The sequence below is a fragment of the Oncorhynchus kisutch genome, linkage group LG17, assembly GCF_002021735.2.
Source record: "Oncorhynchus kisutch isolate 150728-3 linkage group LG17, Okis_V2, whole genome shotgun sequence".
Taxonomy (NCBI): Eukaryota; Metazoa; Chordata; class Actinopteri; order Salmoniformes; family Salmonidae; genus Oncorhynchus; species Oncorhynchus kisutch.
The window spans coordinates 52,528,227-52,550,317 of NC_034190.2; the positions used below are offsets into that span (position 1 = coordinate 52,528,227).

General features: G+C 42.1%; 1 protein-coding gene across 3 annotated transcripts in view; it reads right to left on the minus strand.

Moving 5' to 3' along the window:
* The window catches only part of LOC109907885 (voltage-gated potassium channel subunit beta-2), a 126,320-nt gene that overhangs the window by 101,832 nt on the left and 2,397 nt on the right, over positions 1-22,091 (minus strand). Inside the window, exons 2-3 of one of the 3 annotated variants that reach the window (XM_031794048.1) lie at positions 14,841-14,993; positions 13,830-13,883 (exon numbers count right to left, since the gene is read on the minus strand). In XM_031794048.1, the coding sequence (XP_031649908.1) occupies positions 13,830-13,883; positions 14,841-14,917 (131 nt within the window). In that variant the 5' untranslated portion in view covers positions 14,918-14,993. Of the gene's footprint in view, positions 1-2,539; positions 3,370-13,829; positions 13,884-14,840; positions 14,994-22,091 lie in introns of those variants that run through there. The other 2 variants (XM_031794046.1, XM_031794047.1) reach the window with 2 other exon arrangements.

Sequence of the window (22,091 nt, forward strand, 5' to 3'; positions counted from 1 at the left end):
ATGTGTGCCGTTGTCAGCAGCTGCTGGTGCTGAGATAAACATAAATGCATTTTACCTACCTTGCCTTGAACATATGATAAAATAATTAATCTAAAAACATGGATTTACCCTAACAAAAAAATACATCTACCCCCTACAAATATTGTCAATTTATTACAATCCACATAAGAATTCACACGAGACGCGCGGTAGCCTTGAAGTAGCTTACATCGGCTACTTGAACTGTCGCACAGTAGACCTCCAGTCTAAGTTGTTGTATATCCTACAAACACCACTCCCAGCTGCCCCCTGAAGGCAATTCTAAATATTAAATATCCCTTCAAATCCTCCTGCTGCAGGATTATTTTCCTCCTGTGACAAAATTGGTCATATTAAGATCCGACATCTGTAACACCTCATGACAAAGACAAATACTGTTTTACATCTTTGAGTTGTAATCAAACGAATATTCGAAATGGTATGTGTACTCTTTGCATTAATATATTTTGATGAAAGATTTGTCAAATTAATGACACGTTCACGTCTCAGTTGAAATGGTTTGAATTCAATTCTACTTGCTTCAATTCAAATAACATTCTAATTCTGCTTCCTGTGAGGTGTGGCCAATTCAAATTCAATTCAAATACACTGTTTGAATTTACTTAAACTCAGACATTCGGAATTGACCCCAACCCTGGTGTCTGCTGTCATGTAAAGAATGGTAACCATTGCCAGTGTATACACTCATATAAAACGTGTTGTTGAACAACAATTTATGTGTAGTGTCTACTCTGACACATTTTGTGTCACTTCCTGCAATTAATGTGTTAAAAGCTGAAAACCATACAACACATGCTAAATGTGCTTGATTATTGACTTTGCAGATCCGACGTCATTGTGCATCTAGGCCACGGTCCCACACTGTGACCCACACGTAACACACTATGAGAAGTTCAACTGACAGCCTGGAGTGAGCCAGCTAGCAGGAGGAATAAGAAACAAGAACAAGGTAAATGTACTCTTTATAAGAATAAGGGGAACATTTGATAAGGGTAACATTTTAGCCCTGTTTTACACAAATAGTAAGTGTCCCAGTTAATTTGAACCTGTTTTCCTCCATAATGCACTGTAAGCTATACAAATAAATAGAGTCGCACACTCAATATATATTTTTGGCATCTGAGGTAAGTTCTCCTAGAACTTGTAAGGTTCTGTATCTAAGCTAGCAGTTGGCTAATGTTAACCGAAGTAAATGAGTGGGCAACTTTTTAGTTCTCGTCATGTTTTATTGTAAAGATATTTTGTGTTTGTTTGGTTTCAGCCTGGAACTAGCATCCGTTCCCTGTACGGTGTGCCTTCGTCTTCCGAACAGAGCAGCCCGCCAGTATTTGAACATTGCGAGGAACGACAACGTTGCCATCCGTCTGGAGGATGAGGGCCTAACCTGAGCAATTGACAAACTCTTCAAGCTGTACTGGGTTAACAACTTATCATATCCGATCCAACTTCAGTCTGTTCTCCTGTATCCCAGGTACAACATTCTGAGTTGGTCTCTCTGGACTGCATATCTAACTGACTGACATAATAAATATCTTATTTAGCATGTACAAAATTTGTTTCATGTAAGATTGTGTATGTGGAGCACTGTATGAATTGAATAAAGGGCTATTTGTTTTCTACATGTCTTTCCCAATCATTTACAGAATTGTAATGTGGATTTAAGAGGAATATAACACAACGTGTAAAAAAACAATTTTTTGACACTCCCCTATGTCTAGTTAGGGATGACACGTACATTGGGTGAAAAAGAGACTCAATTCCTTTACGTTAACTTTTTGCAAATCCAATCAGTTTTCCACATTGATTCAACGTCATCACATTTTTTTTAAATGACTTGGTTTTGGACATTTAGTTGTTTGTCAATGGCAGAGCTGTCCCTAAGGCTTAACAGGAGAGAATCCTCTAATCCAGGGGAACAGACTAAAAGCTGAGCCCGGGCCGCACCCCGGTGTGCTCACACTCCAAAAAAGACCCACTGCTATCAGGCACGATAATCCTTCCCATTGGCTATTTATGGATGCAAACTGTAGAGATAATGGACTCATTATACCTTCACAGAAAACTGCCACCTTTCATTCTCGTAAATAGTTCCTTGAGATTGCCGTTAAATCAGCAGTGTGTGGCTGATTCCCTCTGTTTTCTCTCTCAGGCTGTATACGTTATGGACAGTAGGCCTTGCTATGGACAGTAGAACAATCTACCATTCTAATCTCATACATTGAGCCTGGCTTGAGGATGAGGATGATCTCCTCCCCTTTACCTAAAACTCATCCCAATCTCATTGCTAACCTTTAGCCCTTATCTTGCTAAACCTTTGAGAACTTCAACCTCAATATTATACCTGCCCAAGGCCATTAGCCCAGTTGAGGAGTGCAAAATAGATCGTATTTCCTTAGGTGCTGGTTTACTAAAGATTTGTTAGGACTGTACCTCATCTCTACCTCATTGCTAACCTGTGGCTCATGCCAGCCTCCCATCCCACTTCCCACTTAGCCCTTACCTGTACCTCATCCCGGTGGTGTAGGACACACACTCCCGCAGGGACACAGCGTTCATCTTCAGAAAGTCCTCCAGGTTCTTGAGCTGGGCAGCGGCACGTACCTCCCTCAGCCGCTGCATCTCAGCCAGCTGGTCGCTGCGCTGCTGCCGCTCCTCATTATCCAGAGCTTGCTCTGACAGGAAGCAGCTAAGGCCACTGCGCACGCTCTCGCTCATCGACGACAAGGACAGCATCTTACCCGTGCCGGAGTTGCCGGTGTTGCCTCCGCCGCTACTGACGCTGCTGCTCCGCCTCATGCTGGCTACAGGAGGCCCCTGCCCGCCGCTACTGACGCCACCACCGCTGCCAGCTCCATTGCCACCCGGCTTGGGCATCTGGTGGTCAGGGACACTCTGTTGGCGGCTCATACGACGTCCGGCCCCTCCATGCCCGTGCCCACCCCGCACCTCGCTCAGGCTGCTTTTGTGTGTGCCAAACATGCCCAGGCAGCACTGCCAGTGCCCACCCCGGTCAGAGACAGTATAGGTTTGCCACCCGAAGCAGTGTCGTCAAACGGACAGACAGGACAGACGGACTGTACGGATGCAGAGAGTGAAGTGCTGGTGCTGTGTGTGGCCACTGAGCCCCTGAGACGAGGCGGAGGGGAGTGGGACAAAGCAGTGGCTTTAAATAGCACCTGTTCCTCTGCTCTGAGTGGGTGACAGGACAAAAACACCCCCAGCCCCATGCATCACGGCCTGTAATCAGAGCTGGCAGGCAATCCCCTCCACCAGCACCGCCACCTCTCCCCTCGCCCCATTGTGTAAGAGACACAAACACAAGGGCGCCATTTAAAACTGATATAGGGGCTCTTCCGGGGTGGGTGTGGTCCAGTAAGCAAGGTGAAACGTGTGGTGTTACTCGAGTGTGGCACTGTCAGAAACTCTCTGGTGGCAGGAGCAAACGTGTGTGAGTACAGTGGCATGCAAAGAGAATGTTGGGGGGAGGAGGAGGGCATAGCATTATGCCACCTCCAGCCGTGGCAGGAGGGAGTGAGAGGCAAGTTGAGTGACGACTCTCTTGAGAACTGGCCAGCACCCAATTATCTAAAGCTGTCCACTAACTTGGGATTGTGGGATTGTCAAAAAATAGACAGACGGAGAGAGAGCAGGTCGCTAGCCTTTTAATCAAATCAACTCTCAGATAAGGTCCGTCTTTGGAGAACTACATTGTAACGCCACGTGTCAACATACAAAAGTCAACAGCAAATGTACAGGGCAATGCTTTTGGCCGTTGAAATGTGAAGAAATGCGGTGTAAAATGTTTACGAAGAGACCCTGCATGTAGCTCTCATGTTCAACCGTGTGTTTACATTACTACTCTCTTTCATAATTAGAGGTCACTATAGCTTCAGGCCCCGTGGAATGCTATTTTAAAAGACAAATTCACTATTTTTAGATTCACATAAATTTTTTATTTAGTCATCCTTCTTTCTGATTCGTTTAAATACCCATTGCGCTATCGTTTGCCACTGCTTACCATAAAACAATGGTTGTGAATGTTTCACGTTTGTATACATCTCACTTCGAAGAAACATAAAATAATTGAGTAAATTTGAGGTGATCTGGTCGCTAATGTTGCAAGTCTAAATGTTATAGTTATAACTGACTCAATTCCCTTCACAACAAACAATCATATCCCATTCTACAAAATAGTGCCAAGTGGAATAACACCTCTTGAACAGTTTTCACATTTTGCTGGCTGAAATATAAAAAGGGATATAATTAGACTGTTTCAATACTTATCTACAGAACCTACACCACATTTTCAAAGTGAAAGAAACATATAAAAATATGTATTAATAAAAAATCTTAAAATGAAGTTGTCTTGATTGTGTATGACTTCACACCTCAGAGTTAATACTTGGTAGAAGCACCTTTGGCAGCAATTACACCTCTTGGAAAGCCATTCTGGTGTGTCTTTGGCGTACAAATTTGTGTAATTGTCCAGCTGAAAAAAAAACTCTTTCCCAGGGTTAGGTATGAAGAAGACTAACCTTTTACCTGGGCGTTTGCTAATTTCATGTATTTTTATCCTGATAAACTCCCCCAGTCTCTGCCGATGACAAGCCTATCCATAACGTGGTGCTGACACCACAAGACTTGAAAATACAGTGTTTTGAGAGATTCTCAAGAGACATTACTGTAATGCCTGACAGTTGCCCTGCTCTAAGATGGCCAGTGTTAACAGAATTGTCTTGTTGAGCCCAACATTCATACAGTAAAAATACTAATAGCAGAGCAATGTTTTTGAAACAGCTGAAATGTATAGACGTGTGAACGACCACCTTGATTCTCTCTTACATTGCAAAATTTGAAATTGTGTTTTTTTTAATACATTGGATGAAAGCAGAGACACATAGCTACAAAATGATATATCATATACTGCAGTTGAGGAACAATGGATTCTGCTTTGAAAGTTGATAAACTTGTAACCTCACTTTTGAGAAAATGGCATTTATATATTTTTCTACAAACTGGGGAGCTCTTCTTTGTCTACACCCATTCAGCATTGTTCACACCCTCTTAAGCTTTAGCTCCACCCATCTATTTAAGGTTTGAGCAGAGTGTTCTGTCCTAACAACAGCAGTCAAGCACCCAAGCTAACTGGCTAACGTTGCCTAGCTTGCTAGCTACTTCCAGACACAAATGAGAGAACATCTCACTTTGACCATTTTACTCGTCCTAGCAGAGCTGGTTAGGCTGTTTTTATTTTATCCAGAGCGTTGGTGACTGCAACTGTGCTGCTGGCAACAATTTACATTTTTTGCCAACGTTTACTGACACCGGCCATATTCAATGGGTGTTGAGCATTCGTAAATTCTTCATTTATTCTGCACTCTGTACACTCAGATGAGAGCGCTCTGAAATCAGAGTAGATAGCCAGAAGGAATTTACCAGCTACGTCTATCAACAGTAGTCACAGTGACATTCTATTGAAATGGTTACTTGCATTGCATTGTTAAGACATGTACAGTTGAAGTCAGAAGTTTTCATACACTTATGTTGGAGTCATTAAAACACGTTTTTCAACCAGTCCACAAATTTCTTGTTAACAAACTATCTACTTTGTGCATGGCATAAGTCATTTTTCCAGCAATTGTTTATAGAGAGATCATTTCACTTGTAATTAATTGTATCACAATTCCAGTGGGTCAGAAGTGTACATACACTAAGTTGACTGTGCCTTTAAACAGCTTGGAAAATTCCAGAAAAGGATGTCATGGCTTTAGAAGCTTCTGATAGGCTAATTGACATCATTTGAGTCAATTGGAGGCGTACCTGTGGCTGTATTTCAAGGCCTACTTTTAAATTCGGTGCCTCTTTGCTTGACATCAGGGGGAAAACAAAAGAAATCAGCCAATACCAGACATCCACAAGTCTGGTTCATCCTTGGGAGCAATTTCCAAACCCCTGAAGGTACCGCGTTAATCTGTACAAACAACAGTATGCAAGTATAAACACCATGGGACCACGCAGCCGTCATACCACTCAGGAATGAAATGCGTTGTGTCTCCTAGAGATTAACGTACTTTGGTGTGAAAAGTGCAAATCAATCCCTGAACAACTGCAAAGGAATTTGTGAAGATGCTGAAGGAAACAGGTACAAAAGTATCTATATCCACAGTGAAATGAGTCCGATGTCAACATAACCTGAAAGGCCGCTCAGCAAGGAAGAAGCCACTGCTCCAAAACCTCCATAAAAAAGCCAGACTGAGGTTTGCAAATGCACATGGGGACAAAGATCGTCCTTTTTGGAGAAATGTCCTCTGGTCTGATGAAACAAAAATAGAACTGTTTGACCATAATGACCATCGTTAGCTTTGGAGGAAAAAGGGGGATGCTTGCAAGCTGAAGAACACCATCCCAACGTGAAGCACGGGGGTGGCAGCATCATGTTGTGGGGGTGCTTTGCTGCAGGAGGGACTGGTGCACTTCACAAAATAGATGGCATCATGAGGTAGGAAAATTGTGTGGGTATATTGAAGCAACATCTCAAGACATCAGTCAGGAAGTTAAAGCTTGGTCATAAATGGGTCTTTCAAATGGACAATGACCCCAAGCATACTTCCAAAGATGTGGCAAAATGGCTTAAGGGCAACAAAGTCAAGGTATTGGAGTGGCCATCACAAAGCCTTGACCTCAATCCTATAGAAAAAGTTGTGGGCAGAACTGAAAATGCGTGTGCGAGCAAGGAGGCCTACAAACCTGACTCAGTTACACCAGCTCTGTCAGAAGGAATGGGCCACAATTCATCCAATTTATTGTGGGAAGCTTGTGGAAGGCTACCCGAAACGTTTGACCCAAGTTAAACAATTTAAATACAAATTACGTGTATTTAAACTTTTGACCCACTGGAATGTGATGAAAAAAATAAAAGCTGAAATAAATCATTCTCACTACTATTATTCTGCCATTTTACATTCTTAAAATAAAGTGGTGATCCTAACTGACCTAACACAGGAAATATTTACTAGGATTAAATGTCAGGAATTGTGAAAAACTGAGTTTAAATGTATTTGACTAAGGTGTATGTAAACTTCCGACTTCAACTGTAGCTAGTTAGCTAGGTAAACAATGAACCTTAATCCCAACTCATGACATTACGACCCTGTATGAATCCAAAGGTAGCTAACCAACCAGGTTCAATGTTAGCTAGCGAACATAAGGCTATAACTAGCAAAGCAAATGGTTCTGAGATATGAATAATAAGATCATACACGTAGCATTAGCTAGCGAGCCAGCCAGTTAACGTTAGCTAGCTAGCTAACAGTACACTTTAACTTCAAATGAAAACAACTTTCTGTCTAAATATTTTAGACTTTTTTTATTGAATTTTCACCTGTTACATTCTGAAAATTGTCTTTAAGAAAGGGAAGCTCATGCTGCCCCGAGCCATCATCCAGGCAAGAAGCATGTAACAAGAAGTTGATCAACTCATCAGTGAATTATCAACATTTTCAATCGCAATTTTGCTTTTACCTCATCATAACATTCATAATATTTATCAAATTAGGTAACTTTAATACGCTGAAACGGTATTTTTATATTCGGTATGAGAGGAATAAATGTTAATGTTTCAAATGCTGACATTACTAGCTAGCATAGCTAGCTAGCTGTGTTATTATTTTGCAAGCTACATTTAATGTGTGTATGAATGAGAAAATCAAATCAAAGGTGTAGACCTTACAGTGAAATGCTTACTTACAAGCCCTTAACAGTTTAAAGTTTAAAGAAAAATACCTAAAGTAAAAAAGAAAGATAGGAATAAAATATAATTTAAGGGCAGCAGTAAATAACAATAGTGAGGCTAAATACAGGGGGTACCGGTACAGAGTCATGTAACAGACGCTTATTAGAGACAGGCTTCTATTTGAGCCAGGCGTCAATTTCCTTAATGCACACAGCTTTTGCTGATTTTCCTAGTTAATTGTTTCATTCCAGCATTCACTTCCAGTATTTTAGTCGATTTCTGGGGGGTTTGTTTACTGTTTTTGTGCTTGCAAGTTAGCTAGCAGTTCTCTGCTGTTAGCAGCCAATGGCAAGAAGTTTCTTACTGGCAATAAATACAGATGATTGCTATAATTGTTTCAAGTCATTACAGAATGATTTAATTTACAATAAACATTGTAAACAATTAATGGTAACCCAGTAAACAATTCATTTAGACCCAGCGTTTATTTGAAACTGGTTTATTTGCTGAAATGTGTTCCGTTGCCCAGAGACTCAGCGTTTAATTGTAGTTTTACGGTATTCAAAATTATTGACAGTTATAATTGCTACCAAAGGTGCTTCCAACAAGTACCAACTCTTGGGTGTGAAGACATGCACAATCAAGACATACATATTTTTTTATGAAGAAACATTTATATTTTTCTTTCACTTTGAGAATGTAGAGCAGGTTGAATAGATACATAGGAACCTTTTTTAATTGAATCCCTTTTAAGATTTTGTTTTAAGGCAGCAAAATGTGAAACTTTGCAAAGGGTGTGTAGAATTTCATTAGACACTGTCTATCTGAAAGTTTTGTAACATTGCACCCTTCTGAACAGACCCCAGATCAATTATGCTATAAAACATCACTGTTCACACCTCCTCTGATACAGTACATAGCATGTAATTACTGAATTCAGTCCAACTAGAGAAAACACTACACTCGCCAACCACACCAAATCTTAAAGGAGGACATACAGTACAGTAATACCTCTGGGTCCAGACACAATCTAAATTAAACAAACACATATGTTGTACGATGTCCTTTTTCAAACAAATCTAGAGCATCTTTGTGTTTCTCCCTCCATGACAGTCAGCCTCCATCTTCCCGACTAGCAGTCAACACAAGCCCCTACTGAGCCATGGGAAAGAATCGACTAAATTTTTCAAAAGCCTCCTCTCCCTATCCCTTCTTCATGACTAAGATAGAAAACAGCAGCAGCGAGTCTGTCTTACTGGCTGACTGAGGATTTGCAGCAGTAGTCATGCTGAAGTCAGTGTCCGAGGAGTGGGAAATAAATCAATCCAACCATCCATCCTCCCCTCCACCACCCTGCTCTCCCTACCCAGCGTGCTCTTGGCCGGACACAGGGTCCCACACGCAGTCCAGGCCATGGACAGCATCTCCATGCAGCATCCACCCCTTCCCTTCCTCCCTTCATCCCTTCTCCATCCATTCTTCCCAACATTAGCTTGTGTGAGGCTAACACTTACCCTGTTCCGGGTAGGGGGCCGACTCATGTAGGGGTTTTGCACCACGCTAGCGCTAGTCATTCAGACGACTGATGGTGGCCCGAACTAACAAAAATGAAGATATCTTGTCACCGCCCCAAAAGAGACAAGAGGAAGAAGCGCAGAGGCGTCAAGCTGCTCTACTAATTGTCCAGGACAGTTACAGCAGTTACAGTGGTGTGCCAGCCAGTGAGCAACGGCCAGCACTACACCCCCACCTTTTCCTCTCCTCCTCCCCTCACCATGACATGTCAGACAGGAAGTGCTTTTTGTGCCTATCAGAGGACGCCTTTCTGTTCTACAAACACCAGCAAAATATTCCCCCAAGTAAATTATTCAGGTCGCTTTTGCACTAAAAGCTTTTGATTGTCTGAACCACTAGAAAGAAATGTTTTGCCTGTTCCGATGTATGTGTGTGTATATAAAATGTAAAACACACCCTCACTGGCTCCATGCATACTAAGGGGCTAGAGGAAGATAACCTACAGACAAGGGGCGAATAACATAATTTGTAGGACTGCAAGTTAATCTCTTATGAGGGGCCAATGATTAAAATCGTATCATAGTGTTTAATGGGATGTTGCATAGTTAGTTGCGGTCTGGGGGCACAGAAGGTGTGTGTGTGTGTGTGTGTGTGTGTGTGTGTGTGTGTGTGTGTGTGTGTGTGTGTGTGTGTGTGTGTGTGTGTGTGTGTGTGTGTGTGTGTGTGTGTGTGTGTGTGTGTGTGTGTTTGGTTTTACTATCCTTGTGGACCAGGAGTCCTCACAAGAATGGTAAAATAAGGAACATTTATTTTGCCAGTCCCCACAAGAAAAAAGGCTATTTTAGGCTCAGGAGTTTGGTTCAGGGTTAGAATTGAGGCTTGGGCTAGAATTAGGGTTAGGAGTTAGGGTTAGGTTTAGTGTTAGGGGTTAGGGAAAATAGGATTTTGAATGGAAATCAATTGTTTGGTCCCCACAAGGATAGCAGAACAAATGTATATGTGTGTGTGTGTATGTCAGTCACATAGCACCTTGGACATAAACCATGTTTATGCCTGCTCTGTAAAGTTTCTTAAAACACCACTTTCCCATCACTGCATGAACTGCTCTTTCTCCATAACTCATTGGCCCTGTGAATCATTTGAAAATCTTCCTTCCATCCATCCAACAAGGTTGGAATTGTATAACCAATAAGAGTCCAACCAAATACCAATCAGTGATCCACTCAAGGAGAAGAGGAAACATTCAAACACATTGTACTAGCTCTTCTTTCATACTGAAATCACTGTCCAACTTCCCATCAATACAAAGATAGCCATCAACGTTGTACCACTTGGAAGTACAAAAGCACGGCTGCATAAAGTCTGCAGTTCCAACGCAGTGTTTCTCCACACAACTAACAGGACCAGGTTTGTCTGAAAATTGTCCTATCTATTATTTAGGATCTACCATTTGCCAGCCATGTCCCAGCCAACCCTAAATAGAAAACTCTGATATCCATTGGTTAACTGCTTGGTACTTTTTAATGGAGTCTTTAAGTTCGCTGCTGTCGGAATGTGTCAGTTTGTAACATCCCAGTGCTTCCCACGGGTAGAGGGTAAGGAAAACATGTGTGTGTTTGCGTGCATGTGTGCACATGCTGGGTACCGTTGGATACCTGCTACCCCCTGGGCCATTAGCCAATTCATATTGATTGGAAAGACTGGCATAGTTATAAGAAATATAATAGCTCCACTATGCTCTCCGGTAGGCTACATGTCATTTTACCATATAGTATTGCATAGCTATCCAATCCTCGGGGCAGTGGGTTTTGTCGACAGTGTCTAAGGGTTTCATTGGAATCAAAGGGGACACAGGTCATCAGAGATAATGTGGTTTTACATTGTGCTTGAGATATGTATACAGTACATACACAGGTTACTGTCAAAATAAAGGAAACACCAACATAAAGTGTCTTAATAGGGCGTTGGTTCACCACGAGCAGCCAGAACAGCTTGAATGTGCCATGGTATAGTGTCTGGAACTATATTGGGTGGATACAACAACATTCTTCCACAATAAATTCCATCATTTAGTGTTTTGTTGATAGTGGTGGAAAAAGCTGTCTCATGCACTTCTCCAAAATCTCCCATAAGTGTTGAGATCTATCTGGTGACTGAGACACAAACATACATACACACGCACACACCCTTTATACCCATATGCTCCTTTGAAACGACTCTTTCAAAGTCACCGAGAACTCTTCTTCTAGCCATGGAGGCCACAACAATGGGCAACTGGTCATTTTTATACATGACTCTAAGCATGATGGGATGTTAATTGCTTACATGTAATTAACTCTGGAACCACACTTGTGAGGAAGCAACTGCTTTCCATATACTTTTTTATCCCTAATTTACTGAGGGGTTTCCTTTATTAAGCAGCTGCATATGAATGTGTTTGACATACAGTACCAGTCAAATGTTTGGACACGCCTACTCATTCAAGGGTTTTTCTTTATTTTTACTATTTTCTACATTGTAAAATAATAGTGAAGACATCACAACTATGAAATATATATATGGAATCATGTAGTAACCAAGAAAGAGTTAAACAAAACAAAATATATTTTATATTTGAGATTCTTCAAAGTAGCCACCCTTTGCCTTGATGACAGCTTTGCACACTCTCGGCATTCTCTCAACCAGCTTCATGAGGTAGTCACCTGGAATGCATTTCAATTAACAGGTGTGCCTTGTTAAAGGTTAATTTGCGAAATTTCTTTCCTTCTTAATGCGTTTGAGCCAATCAGTTGTGTTGTGACAAGGTAGGGGTGGTATAAAGAAGATAGCCCTATTTGGTAAAAGACCAAGTCCATATTACAGCTCAAATAAGCAAAGAGAAATGACAGTCCATAATTACTTTAACTTCTCTAGGGTAGGGGGCAGCATTCAGAATTTTGGATGAAAAGCATGCCCAAATTAAACGGCCTGCTACTCGGGCCCAGAAGATATGATATGCATATAACTGGTAGATTTGGATAGAAAACACTCTAAAGTACACATCACTGGCAAACTGAAATGCCAGTGTTGCTCTCCACTTTCTGGAAGACAGAGTTTTGAAATCAGTGGAATTAGAGTATGATAGCTAAGAAGATGGAAAATATTCTGGTGTTTGATTGCAAATATGCAGACAGAGTCGAAAAGAGAACACACGGAAGGCTGTTGTATAAAACACCTGTCTCCGGATTACAACTTCAAACTAAGGGCAACTATGGCATCCGTGACAGAGAGGGAGAAGCGTCCATCCATGTATATGGGTAAGAGAGTTTTCATTTTCAGATATTATACAGTTGTAATTTTATCACAAAGTCTTTTTCATTTAACGTTTAAGTGTACTGTTAGCCAGCTAGCTAACATTCCGTGTATGATCTGTGTAGTAATATTATTCATATTATTGTTTAGCTAGCTAGCTAGCTATATGTCTAAACAAAAACTCCACTATGCAAGTAACTATTTCAATAGAATGTTTATGATGTCACTGCGACAACTGTCAATAGACGTAGCTGGTAAATTCGCTCGGGCTATCTACTCAGATTTCAGAGCACTCTCCTCTAAGTGTGCAAGAGTGCAGAATAACTGACGAATTTTCGAACGCTCAACAACAGTTGAATATGGCCGGTGTCAGTAAACGTTGGCAAAAAAGCGTCACAAAATGTTTGCCAGCAGCACCGTTGCAGTCACCAATGCTCTGGATAACATAAAAACAGCCTAACCAGCTCTGGTGGGGCAAATAAAATGGTCAAAGTGAGCTGTTCTCTCATTTGTGTCTGGAAGTGGCTAGCAAGCTAGCCAACGTTAGCAAGTTAGCTTAGGTGCTTGACTGCTGTTGTTAGGTCAGAAAGCTCGGATCAACCCCACTCCTCAGCCAGAGCATCCTGTGTGCACTCTGAACGCTCCCTGAGCGAAATGCTCTGAATTTATGAATGGACAATCTGACAATGCTATGAGTTTACAAACACCAAGAGCACACTCTGGCACTCCAAATTACATTTATGAACACACCCGTAGTATAAGCCAGCCGTTAGTCTTGAAATCTTCGGATGTTTAGTACATAGCCTCACATGTGACTCCTTAAAGAGATGGGTGGGGCTAAAGCTTAAGAGGGTGTGAACGATGCTGAAAGGGTGTAGACAAAAAAGAGCTCTCCAGTAGGTACCAAAACATACAAGGGCCATTTTCTCAAAAGTGAGGTTACAAGTTTATCAACTTTCAAAGCAGAATTACTTTCCCATTGTTCATCAACTGTAGTGTATGATATACAATTTTGTAGCTCTGAGTCTCTACTTTTATCCAATGTAAAAATAAATAAAAAACATTTCAAATTTTGCTCGTTCAGAAATTAATTTTAGCAACCAGGAAATGGCAGAGCAATTTCTGCATAGTGCATCTTTAATATTTTATAAGCTGGTTCCACAGGCATACCACTGTGGTTCATTGACTGAGGAGTGACAGAGAACATGACTGTATATCCGGGGAGGAGGGATATAAGACAGACAAATTGTACCTGTAGTACTGCAGCTGTCGCTTGCTGGGACTCCCATGGCTCCCATACCGAGCACTGGAGAGAAAAATAGAAAAATGCAAGGCAACCTACAAGTAATACAACGGTAAAATAAAACAGATCTACAGGACTAAGCCAAATTTCCCTGCTGCTGTGAGGCTGTAATCTTTCAGCCATACATGTATGGCTCCACCTAGTGTTGATTCTGTGTGTGTGTGTGTGTGTGTGTGTGTGTGTGTGTGTGTGTGTGTGTGTGTGTGTGTGTGTGTGTGTGTGTGTGTGTGTGTGTGTGTGTGTGTGTGTGTGTGCGTGTCGGTGTGCGTGTGCGTGTGTGTGTGTGTGTGTGTGTTTTTGTGTGTACACATTTTATTAAACTTGTGAGGACTCTTGGTCACAAACCCTCAAAAATTCTGAGAAATGATAAATGGCTTAAGGGTTAGGTTTAGGGTTAGAATTGGAGTTAGGGTTAGGGTTAGGATAGTGTTAGGGTAAGGTTTAGGTGTACATGTGTGTGTGTGTGTGTGTGTGTGTGTGTGTGTGTGTGTGTGTGTGTGTGTGTGTGTGTGTGTGTGTGTGTGTGTGTGTGTGTGTGTGTGTGTGTGTGTGTGTGTGTGTGTGTGTGTGTGTGTGTGTGTGTATGTGTTTGTGCGTGTGCGTGTGTGTGTGTGCGTATGTTTTTGTGTACACATTTTATTAAACTTGTGAGGACCAAGAGTCCTCACAAGAATAATAAACCCTCAAAAATTCTGAGAAATGATAAATGGCTTAAGGGTTAGGTTTAGGGTTAGAATTGGAGTTAGGGTTCGAATAAGGATAGGGTTAGGGTAAGGTTTAGGTGTACATGTGTGTGTGTGTGCGTGTGTGTGTGTTTATGCGTGTGTGTGTGTGTGTGTGTGTGTGTGTGTGTGTGTGTGTGTGTGTGTGTGTGTGTGTGTGTGTGTGTGTGTGTGTGTGTGTGTGTGTGTGTGTGTATGTGTGTGTGTGTGTGTGTGTGTGTGTGTGTGTCTGTTGTACCTGTAGATCATGCCAGGGGATGCATGCTGTTTATGGGAGAGGCGCGCTGGCGAGTCCTGGTTGGATTCAGGATACATGAGGTCACGAGGAGGGGAGCGTGGCGGGATGGAATGCCTGCTGTGGGGTCACTCTCTCACCTATGATCTCTTACCTCTGTGGACAGACAAGAAACGACAGGGTAAGACTGAACTTGCTGGGTTTAGAGAATTTATGGTGAGTCTTCCATAAAGTCTTTAAATAAATACAATTTCCGAAACAAGATAGTGTTTCCAGGTCATCTACAAGTCTATGCTAGGTAAAGCTCCGCCTTATCTCAGCTCACTGGTCACGATGGCAACACCCATCCGTAGCACGCGCTCCAGCAGGTGTATCTCACTGATCATCCCTAAAGCCAACACCTCATTCGGCCGCCTTTCGTTCCAGTACTCTGCTGCCTGTGACTGGAACGAATTGCAAAAATCGCTGAAGTTGGAGACTTTTATCTCCCTCACCAACTTCAAACATCAGCTATCTGAGCAGCTAACCGATCGCTGCAGCTGTACATAGTCTATTGGTAAATAGCCCACCCTTTTCACCTACCTCATCCCCATACTGTTTTTATTTATTTACTTTTCTGCTCTTCTGCACACCAATATCTCTACCTGTACATGACCATCTGATCTTTTATCACTCCAGTGTTAATCTGCAAAATTGTAATTATTTGCCTACCTCCTCATGCCTTTTGCACACATTGTATATAGACCCCCCCTTTGTTTTCTACTGTGTTATTGACTTGTTAATTGTTTACTCCATGTGTAACTCTTTGTTGTATGCTCACACTGCTATGCTTTATCTTGGCCAGGTCGCAGTTGCAAATGAGAACTTGTTCTCAACTAGCCTACCTGGTTAAATAAAGGTGAAATAAAAAATTTAAAAAAAAAAGGCTTCAGCACTCTCAATTTTATATTGTTCTATAGTGCCTCCTAGAGTCTGCTAAGGGATTTTCATGACAATGTAGGGTATTTTGAAGGGTTGTAACTGTCACATTGTGTTTATGTGGGGTGTGCATCACCATTTCAGAGGGGGAGAAGCATTAGCCTACCCTTCATGAAATTAATTTCTGAAGTCAGACTGGGTTATTTTAAGGGTTTCTGCACATAGCCAAAGGGAAACAAGTATTGGTAAGATGTTTGCCTATCTGATAGTGTTTCTAGAAGCATCAGAAGTGTCATTAGTGGTATAGTGTTCTACGGACAAACCCTCCAATAGATGTTGCTGTTCTCTAACCATACTTGACCATGCTCAATCAGAACAAAGCAAGCAAATCACTTTAATAAAAGTCCCATTTCATTATTGCTTTTTACACATTTCTATCAGCAAAAATGTGACAATCAATCCTCCATCCCTGGAGTAAGACACTGTGGATTCATTTTCTGAACCAATCTACTAAAAGGCCAGTGTTCTCTCTGATTCTGTCCCCCCGTTGGATTATATTTCCCCTAACTCTGTTTGAAAAGAAACGGAAAGGCAATATTTAAAAAATTCTACCAAATGTTGTAGGATCATTGATATAAACACAATTGGATGTAGCAGATGATGTGGTGTCACTGTTAGAGATTTGGTTAAGATCTAAAAATGCTGATCCAAATGCAAGGAGGGGGCCATGGCTGTTGAATAAAATGGCCAACTCGAAACGTTAGTCTTTTTTTCACTGTATTAGTAAAGGTCATGTCCTACAGCATGATTTAAAAAAATGGACACTGAAACCCACAGTAAAAAATCAAATCCACTGTAAAACCAAGAGAGTTGTTCACCTTCCAGGTCACAGATAGAGAATGTATGGTGAGTCTTTGGGGCTCCTGAGTGGCACAGGGGTCTAAGGCACTGCATCTCATTGCAAGAGGCATCACTACAGTCCCTGGTTTGGGTCCAGGCTGCACCACATTCGGCAGTGATTGGGAGTCTCATAGGGTGGTGCACAATTGGCCCAGCGTCGTCCAGGTTTGGTTGGGGTAGCCCGTCATTGTAAATAAGAATTGGTTCATAAATGACTTGCCTAGTTAAATAAAGGTAAAAATATATAGGCCTCAAGCCACTGTTTAAAGGAGGGCTGTTGCATGCTCTGGTGTGGTCTCTGTGGCTGAAGTGCATCAATGTTACGACTCGTTACCCTCAGCATTATGAGGGAGCGGTCATGTAAAAGCAGGGGCAGATCATGTGAAAGTGACTCCAAACTCCAACTCATTGAGATACAGAGCAGGGCTGGCCACAGCAGTAATGGTTGCCTACTAGCCATTGAGCAGTTTCTGGAAGATATTCTGTAGTCTGGCTGATACCAAACTCAAAATTCTCCTGACTTCAGTCTGGAAAGTCTGTTTTGACGTTATGCCTTGATAATGAAGGGGGCTGTGCTTTTACTGGTTGATTCTCCTCCATGTCTTTCGCACTCAAACACCCACAAGCACAGCCCCCCTTCCATCACAACGGTTTGATTTTCAAATCCAAACAACGAGAGGTCAACAACCCCCCCCCAGGAAATGAAAAACATTTTGGGAGATCCAATCAATGTGTCCGCTCAATTTCTGAGCGAATATTGCATTAACAAATGACCTCCTTTCAAGACCAGTGATTCACAGCTCTTCCTCGGGAAAAGAGACGCTATATAATTAGAAATAGTGCTCCATCTACTGAAAGTACTGTATTACATGGGCACCATAGTTCACATATCTATTTCAAATTCAGATTCTTCTTGCCAAACGATTCTTCATGACGATTTAGAAAGGAACATTGTCACAGGTGACTAATGCTGAATCTGAATATTGTAATGTCGGATGTGTCTGAAATGGCACCCTTTTCCCTAAATGGTGCATTACCAGAGTCCTGACCAGAGCCCTGGTCAGAAGTAGTGCACTATATACAGTATGGAAAAGGGTGCCATTTCAGACACATTTCAATATTCAGATTCAGCATTAGTCATCTGTGACAATGTTCCTTTCTAAATCGTCATGAAGAATCGGTTGGCAATAAGAATCTGAATTTGATATAGATACAGTATGTGAACTATGGTGCCCGTGTAAGTACAGTACTTTTGGCCAACTCTGCATTTAGTCACACAAAGGCACCATCGTCCATTGAATATAACATACAATAGGCCTATAAGTTGATGTCACTGTACAAACAGTAGATGAACCACTTTTTTTAATATATAAGTCGTAAAATGGATGAAAACAAACCGAAACAGGGAGGGACTACCTGAACTTGTTTTACTTTTCCGTAGCAAAACTTTTTGCTACGCTCTGCACTAATGAATGCAACCATAGTTTTCCCACTGTCATAGAGTTTCACTGTTAAATCCGTCCCTTGCCCTTGGTCTGATAAATCAGCCTAAAACCGCTGGTGTAATTGGAAATGTATACTCCCTCTAAGAATAGAAGTTCATTAAAAAGTGGAAAGGTCTGACTCAATCCAAGAATAACAGATTACAATAGGAGGCTGAGCAGGGAGAATGGCAACCAAGAGGGACATGGACCAATTCAGACTATGGCCCAGTCCAAAAAGAACCCCTTTCCCCCTAGACACTTGAACAGAATGTGATTTTTTTTTAAGTATAAGCAATATGGGGGTTGCTCCACCTTTCCCTCTGATAGGCTGGGTGAAATTTTCACCAAATTGCTAACACCTATACAATCCTTTCAGATGAATAGAAATTGACTGCCAACATACACATGGAATTTGGTGTTGAAAATGTAGTGCATAGCTGTAGGCATTACACTAAGCAGTAACCTGGTTTCTACTTTAAAAATACATAGATCCCAGATGCCCTCTCCATTTTTCTCCTGCCTCCAGTGTGTGTGTGTGTGTGTGTCTTTATGTGTGTGCGTGAGAGCGTGTGTTTGTGCTGACGAGGAGCCCGGGGAGGCCGACCTGCTCCTGCCTCTTGCACCTCGTCCTTGTTCCGGCCAAGGAAGCAGAGAGCCAGCCAAGAAGAATTTTCCTGGCACCGAATGAAACATGACAGAAATGGTGCCATAAACAAGTGAAGAGTCTGAGTTCCACCTTTCCTGGAACTTTTGAGCCTAAATTAGCTACTGAAACAACCCACCACATTCCTCCGACTGCAGCTGCCTTCGAACCAAACACAAGCCATGATAGTGGATCAACAACTCCCAAGAGCTAGAGACCAAGAGGTGAGACGGGAAGGTGTCCAACGTATCCATAGTCAACTAAATGCGTGCTTCCTCTCTGAAGTCAGTGCTGCATGAGGTGACATGACATATAGAAACCGTAAACCAAGCCTCTAAATGAATCTCCAACAGGTAGACTCCAGTTTACAAACAAAGAGGGGAATAGAAAGAGGTAGAAAGGAGAGATGGCAAAGGGAGGAGGAATACATTGACAGTGTATCGTGGAGCAACACATGGGGACTCTGCAGCTTGCTCTCAGCCAATGACAACTCATCTGGGACAAACTCCAACACAAGTGGATGGTCGGGCGTCCGCAGCTGGCTTCCGACGGGAGAGGACGTTTGATGTATCACCCTCAGCTCGCATTTCTGCTGTCTCATGCCATCATCATCGGCTTTCAGCAGCAGGGAGGGAGGGAGGGAGGAGAGGTGTCGGGGAGACAGAGTGCTCACTTTGCAGCTATGCCTGAAGTGACACTGATGGGAAAGACTAGAGCCTGGGATCACACAGGGATGCAGCTACAGTATAGAGAAGACATGGAGTGTATAGTTGATACAATCCCAATCAGCAGACAATCTACGACCAAATCATAATCAGGTCCTGTGTGGCTCAGTTAATAAAGCATTGCATTTGCAATGCCAGGGTTGTGGGTTTGATTCCCACGAGAGACCAGTACAAAAATGTATGTCCTCACTGCTGTAAGTCGCTCTGGATGAGAGCATCTGCTAAATTACTCAAATGTAAAACATTTTAATAATACTATTGTGATGAAAATAAATTGCCTACTGAGTGATTCCATATGAAACCAGGAGAAAAAAAGACCACAATATATATATATATATATATATTATTTTTTTTCAATATTTCTGAATATTGGCAAATACAAACATGAATATTGAAAAAAATCAATTTTGGATTTTGATTATTTTTCAATATATTGTTGAACATAATATACTCTATGGTCAGATCAAAGTTTCAGAGTGGGACCTCTGCCAGTTTTAAAGTTATTTTATTGAGAGAAATTGGTATAGTAGGAAATGTAACCAATCACAGCCCTCCTGTATCATTGCACATCCTGAAAATCACCAGCAGATGAGGGCCACTTTGAATTCAATTTCACATTCACTCTGTTGGTAATGCCTACAAATTGGACCATAACTCTTAAAGTAGCAGAGATTCCATTTTGGAACTTTGATATGCCCGTACAGTATATTATGCTCAACAATATATTACAAAATGTGCCAAATCCAAAATGGTGTTTTTTCAATATTCATGTCTATATTTTTCAATATTCATAAATGAATGTATATCCATAGTCAAGTCAACATCCACAAGGCCGCAGGGCCAGATGGATTACCAGGACGTGTACTCCGAGCACGCGCTGACCAACTGGCAAGTGTCTTCACTGACATTTTCAACTACCAACATGTTTCAAGCAGACCACCATAGTCGCTGTACCCAAGAACAGTAAGGTAACCTGCCTAAATGACTACCGACCTGTAGTACTCATGTCTGTAGCCATGAAGTGCTTTGAAAGGCTGGTCATGGCTCACATCAACGCCATTATCCCAGAAACCCTAGACCCACTCCAATTTGCATACCGCCCCAACAGATCCACAGATGATGCAATCTCTATTGTACTCAACACTGCCTTTTCCCACCTGGACAAAAGGAACACCTATGTTGCAATGCTATTCATTGACTACAGCTCAGCATTCAACACCATAGTGCCCTGAAAGCTCATCACTAAGCTAAGGACCCTGGGACTAAGTCTAGGTCCAAAAGTCTTCTCAACAGCTTCTACCCCCAAGCCATAAGACAACTGAACAGTTAATCAAATGGCTACCCAGACCCCGCTTTTACGCTGCAGCTACGCTCTGTTTATTATTTATGCAATCACTTAGGGGCTGAGTCACTGGCTTACTGGTGCTCTTTCATGCCATCCCTAGGAGGGGTGCGTCACTTGAGTGGGTTGAGTCACTGACGTGATCTTCCTTTCTGGGTTGGCCTGCCCCTTGGGTTGTGCTGTGGTGGAGATCTTTGTGGGCTATACTCGGCCTTGTCTCAGGATGGTAAGTTGGTGGTTGAAGAGATCCCTCTAGTGGTGTGAGGGCTGTGCTTTGGCAAAGTGGGTGGGGTGGTATCCTTCCTGTTTGTCCCTGTCCGGGGGTATCATCGGATGGGGCCACAGTGTCTCCTGACCCCTCCCATCTCAGTCTCCAGTATTTATGCTGCAGTAGTTTATGTGTCACGGGGCTAGGGTCAGTTTGTTATATCTCAGTACTTATCCGGTGTCCTGTGTGAATTTAATCTCTCTAATTCTCTCTTTCTCTCTTTCTCTCTTTCTCTCTTTCTCTCTTTCTCTCTGAGGACCTGAGCCCTAGGACCATGCCTCAGGACTACCTGGCACGATGACTCCTTGCTGTCCCCAGTCCACCTGGCCTTGCTGCTGCTCCTGTTTCAACTGTTCTGCCTGCGGCTATGGAATCCTGACCTGTTCACCGGACGTGCTACCTTTCCCAGACCTGCCTTTTTCAACTCTCTAGAGACAGCAGGAGTGGTAGAGATACTCTTAATGATCGGCTATGAAAAGCCAACTGACATTTACTCCTGAGGTGCTGACTTGCTGCACCCTCGACAACTACTGTGATTATTATTATTTGACCATGCTGGTCATTTATGAACATTTGACCATCTTGGCCATGTTCTGTTATATTCTCCACCCTGCACAGCCAGAAGAGAACTGGCCACCCCTCATAGCCTGGTTCCTCTCTAGGTTTCTTCCTCGGTTTTGGCCTTTCTAGGGAGTTTTTCCTAGCCACCGTGCTTCTACACCTGCATTGCTTGCTGTTTGGGGTTTTAGGCTGGGTTTCTGTACAGCACTTTGAGATATCAGCTGATGTACGAAGGGCTATATAAATACATTTGATTTGATTTAACTCGTGTATATATTGCTATTGTTATTTTACTGCTGCTTTTTAATTATTTGTTACTTTCATTTTTTATTTTCAATTTTTTACTGAACTGTTATTTTTCTTAACTTCTTACGGCATTGTTGGTTAAGGGCTTGTAAGTAAGCATTTCACTG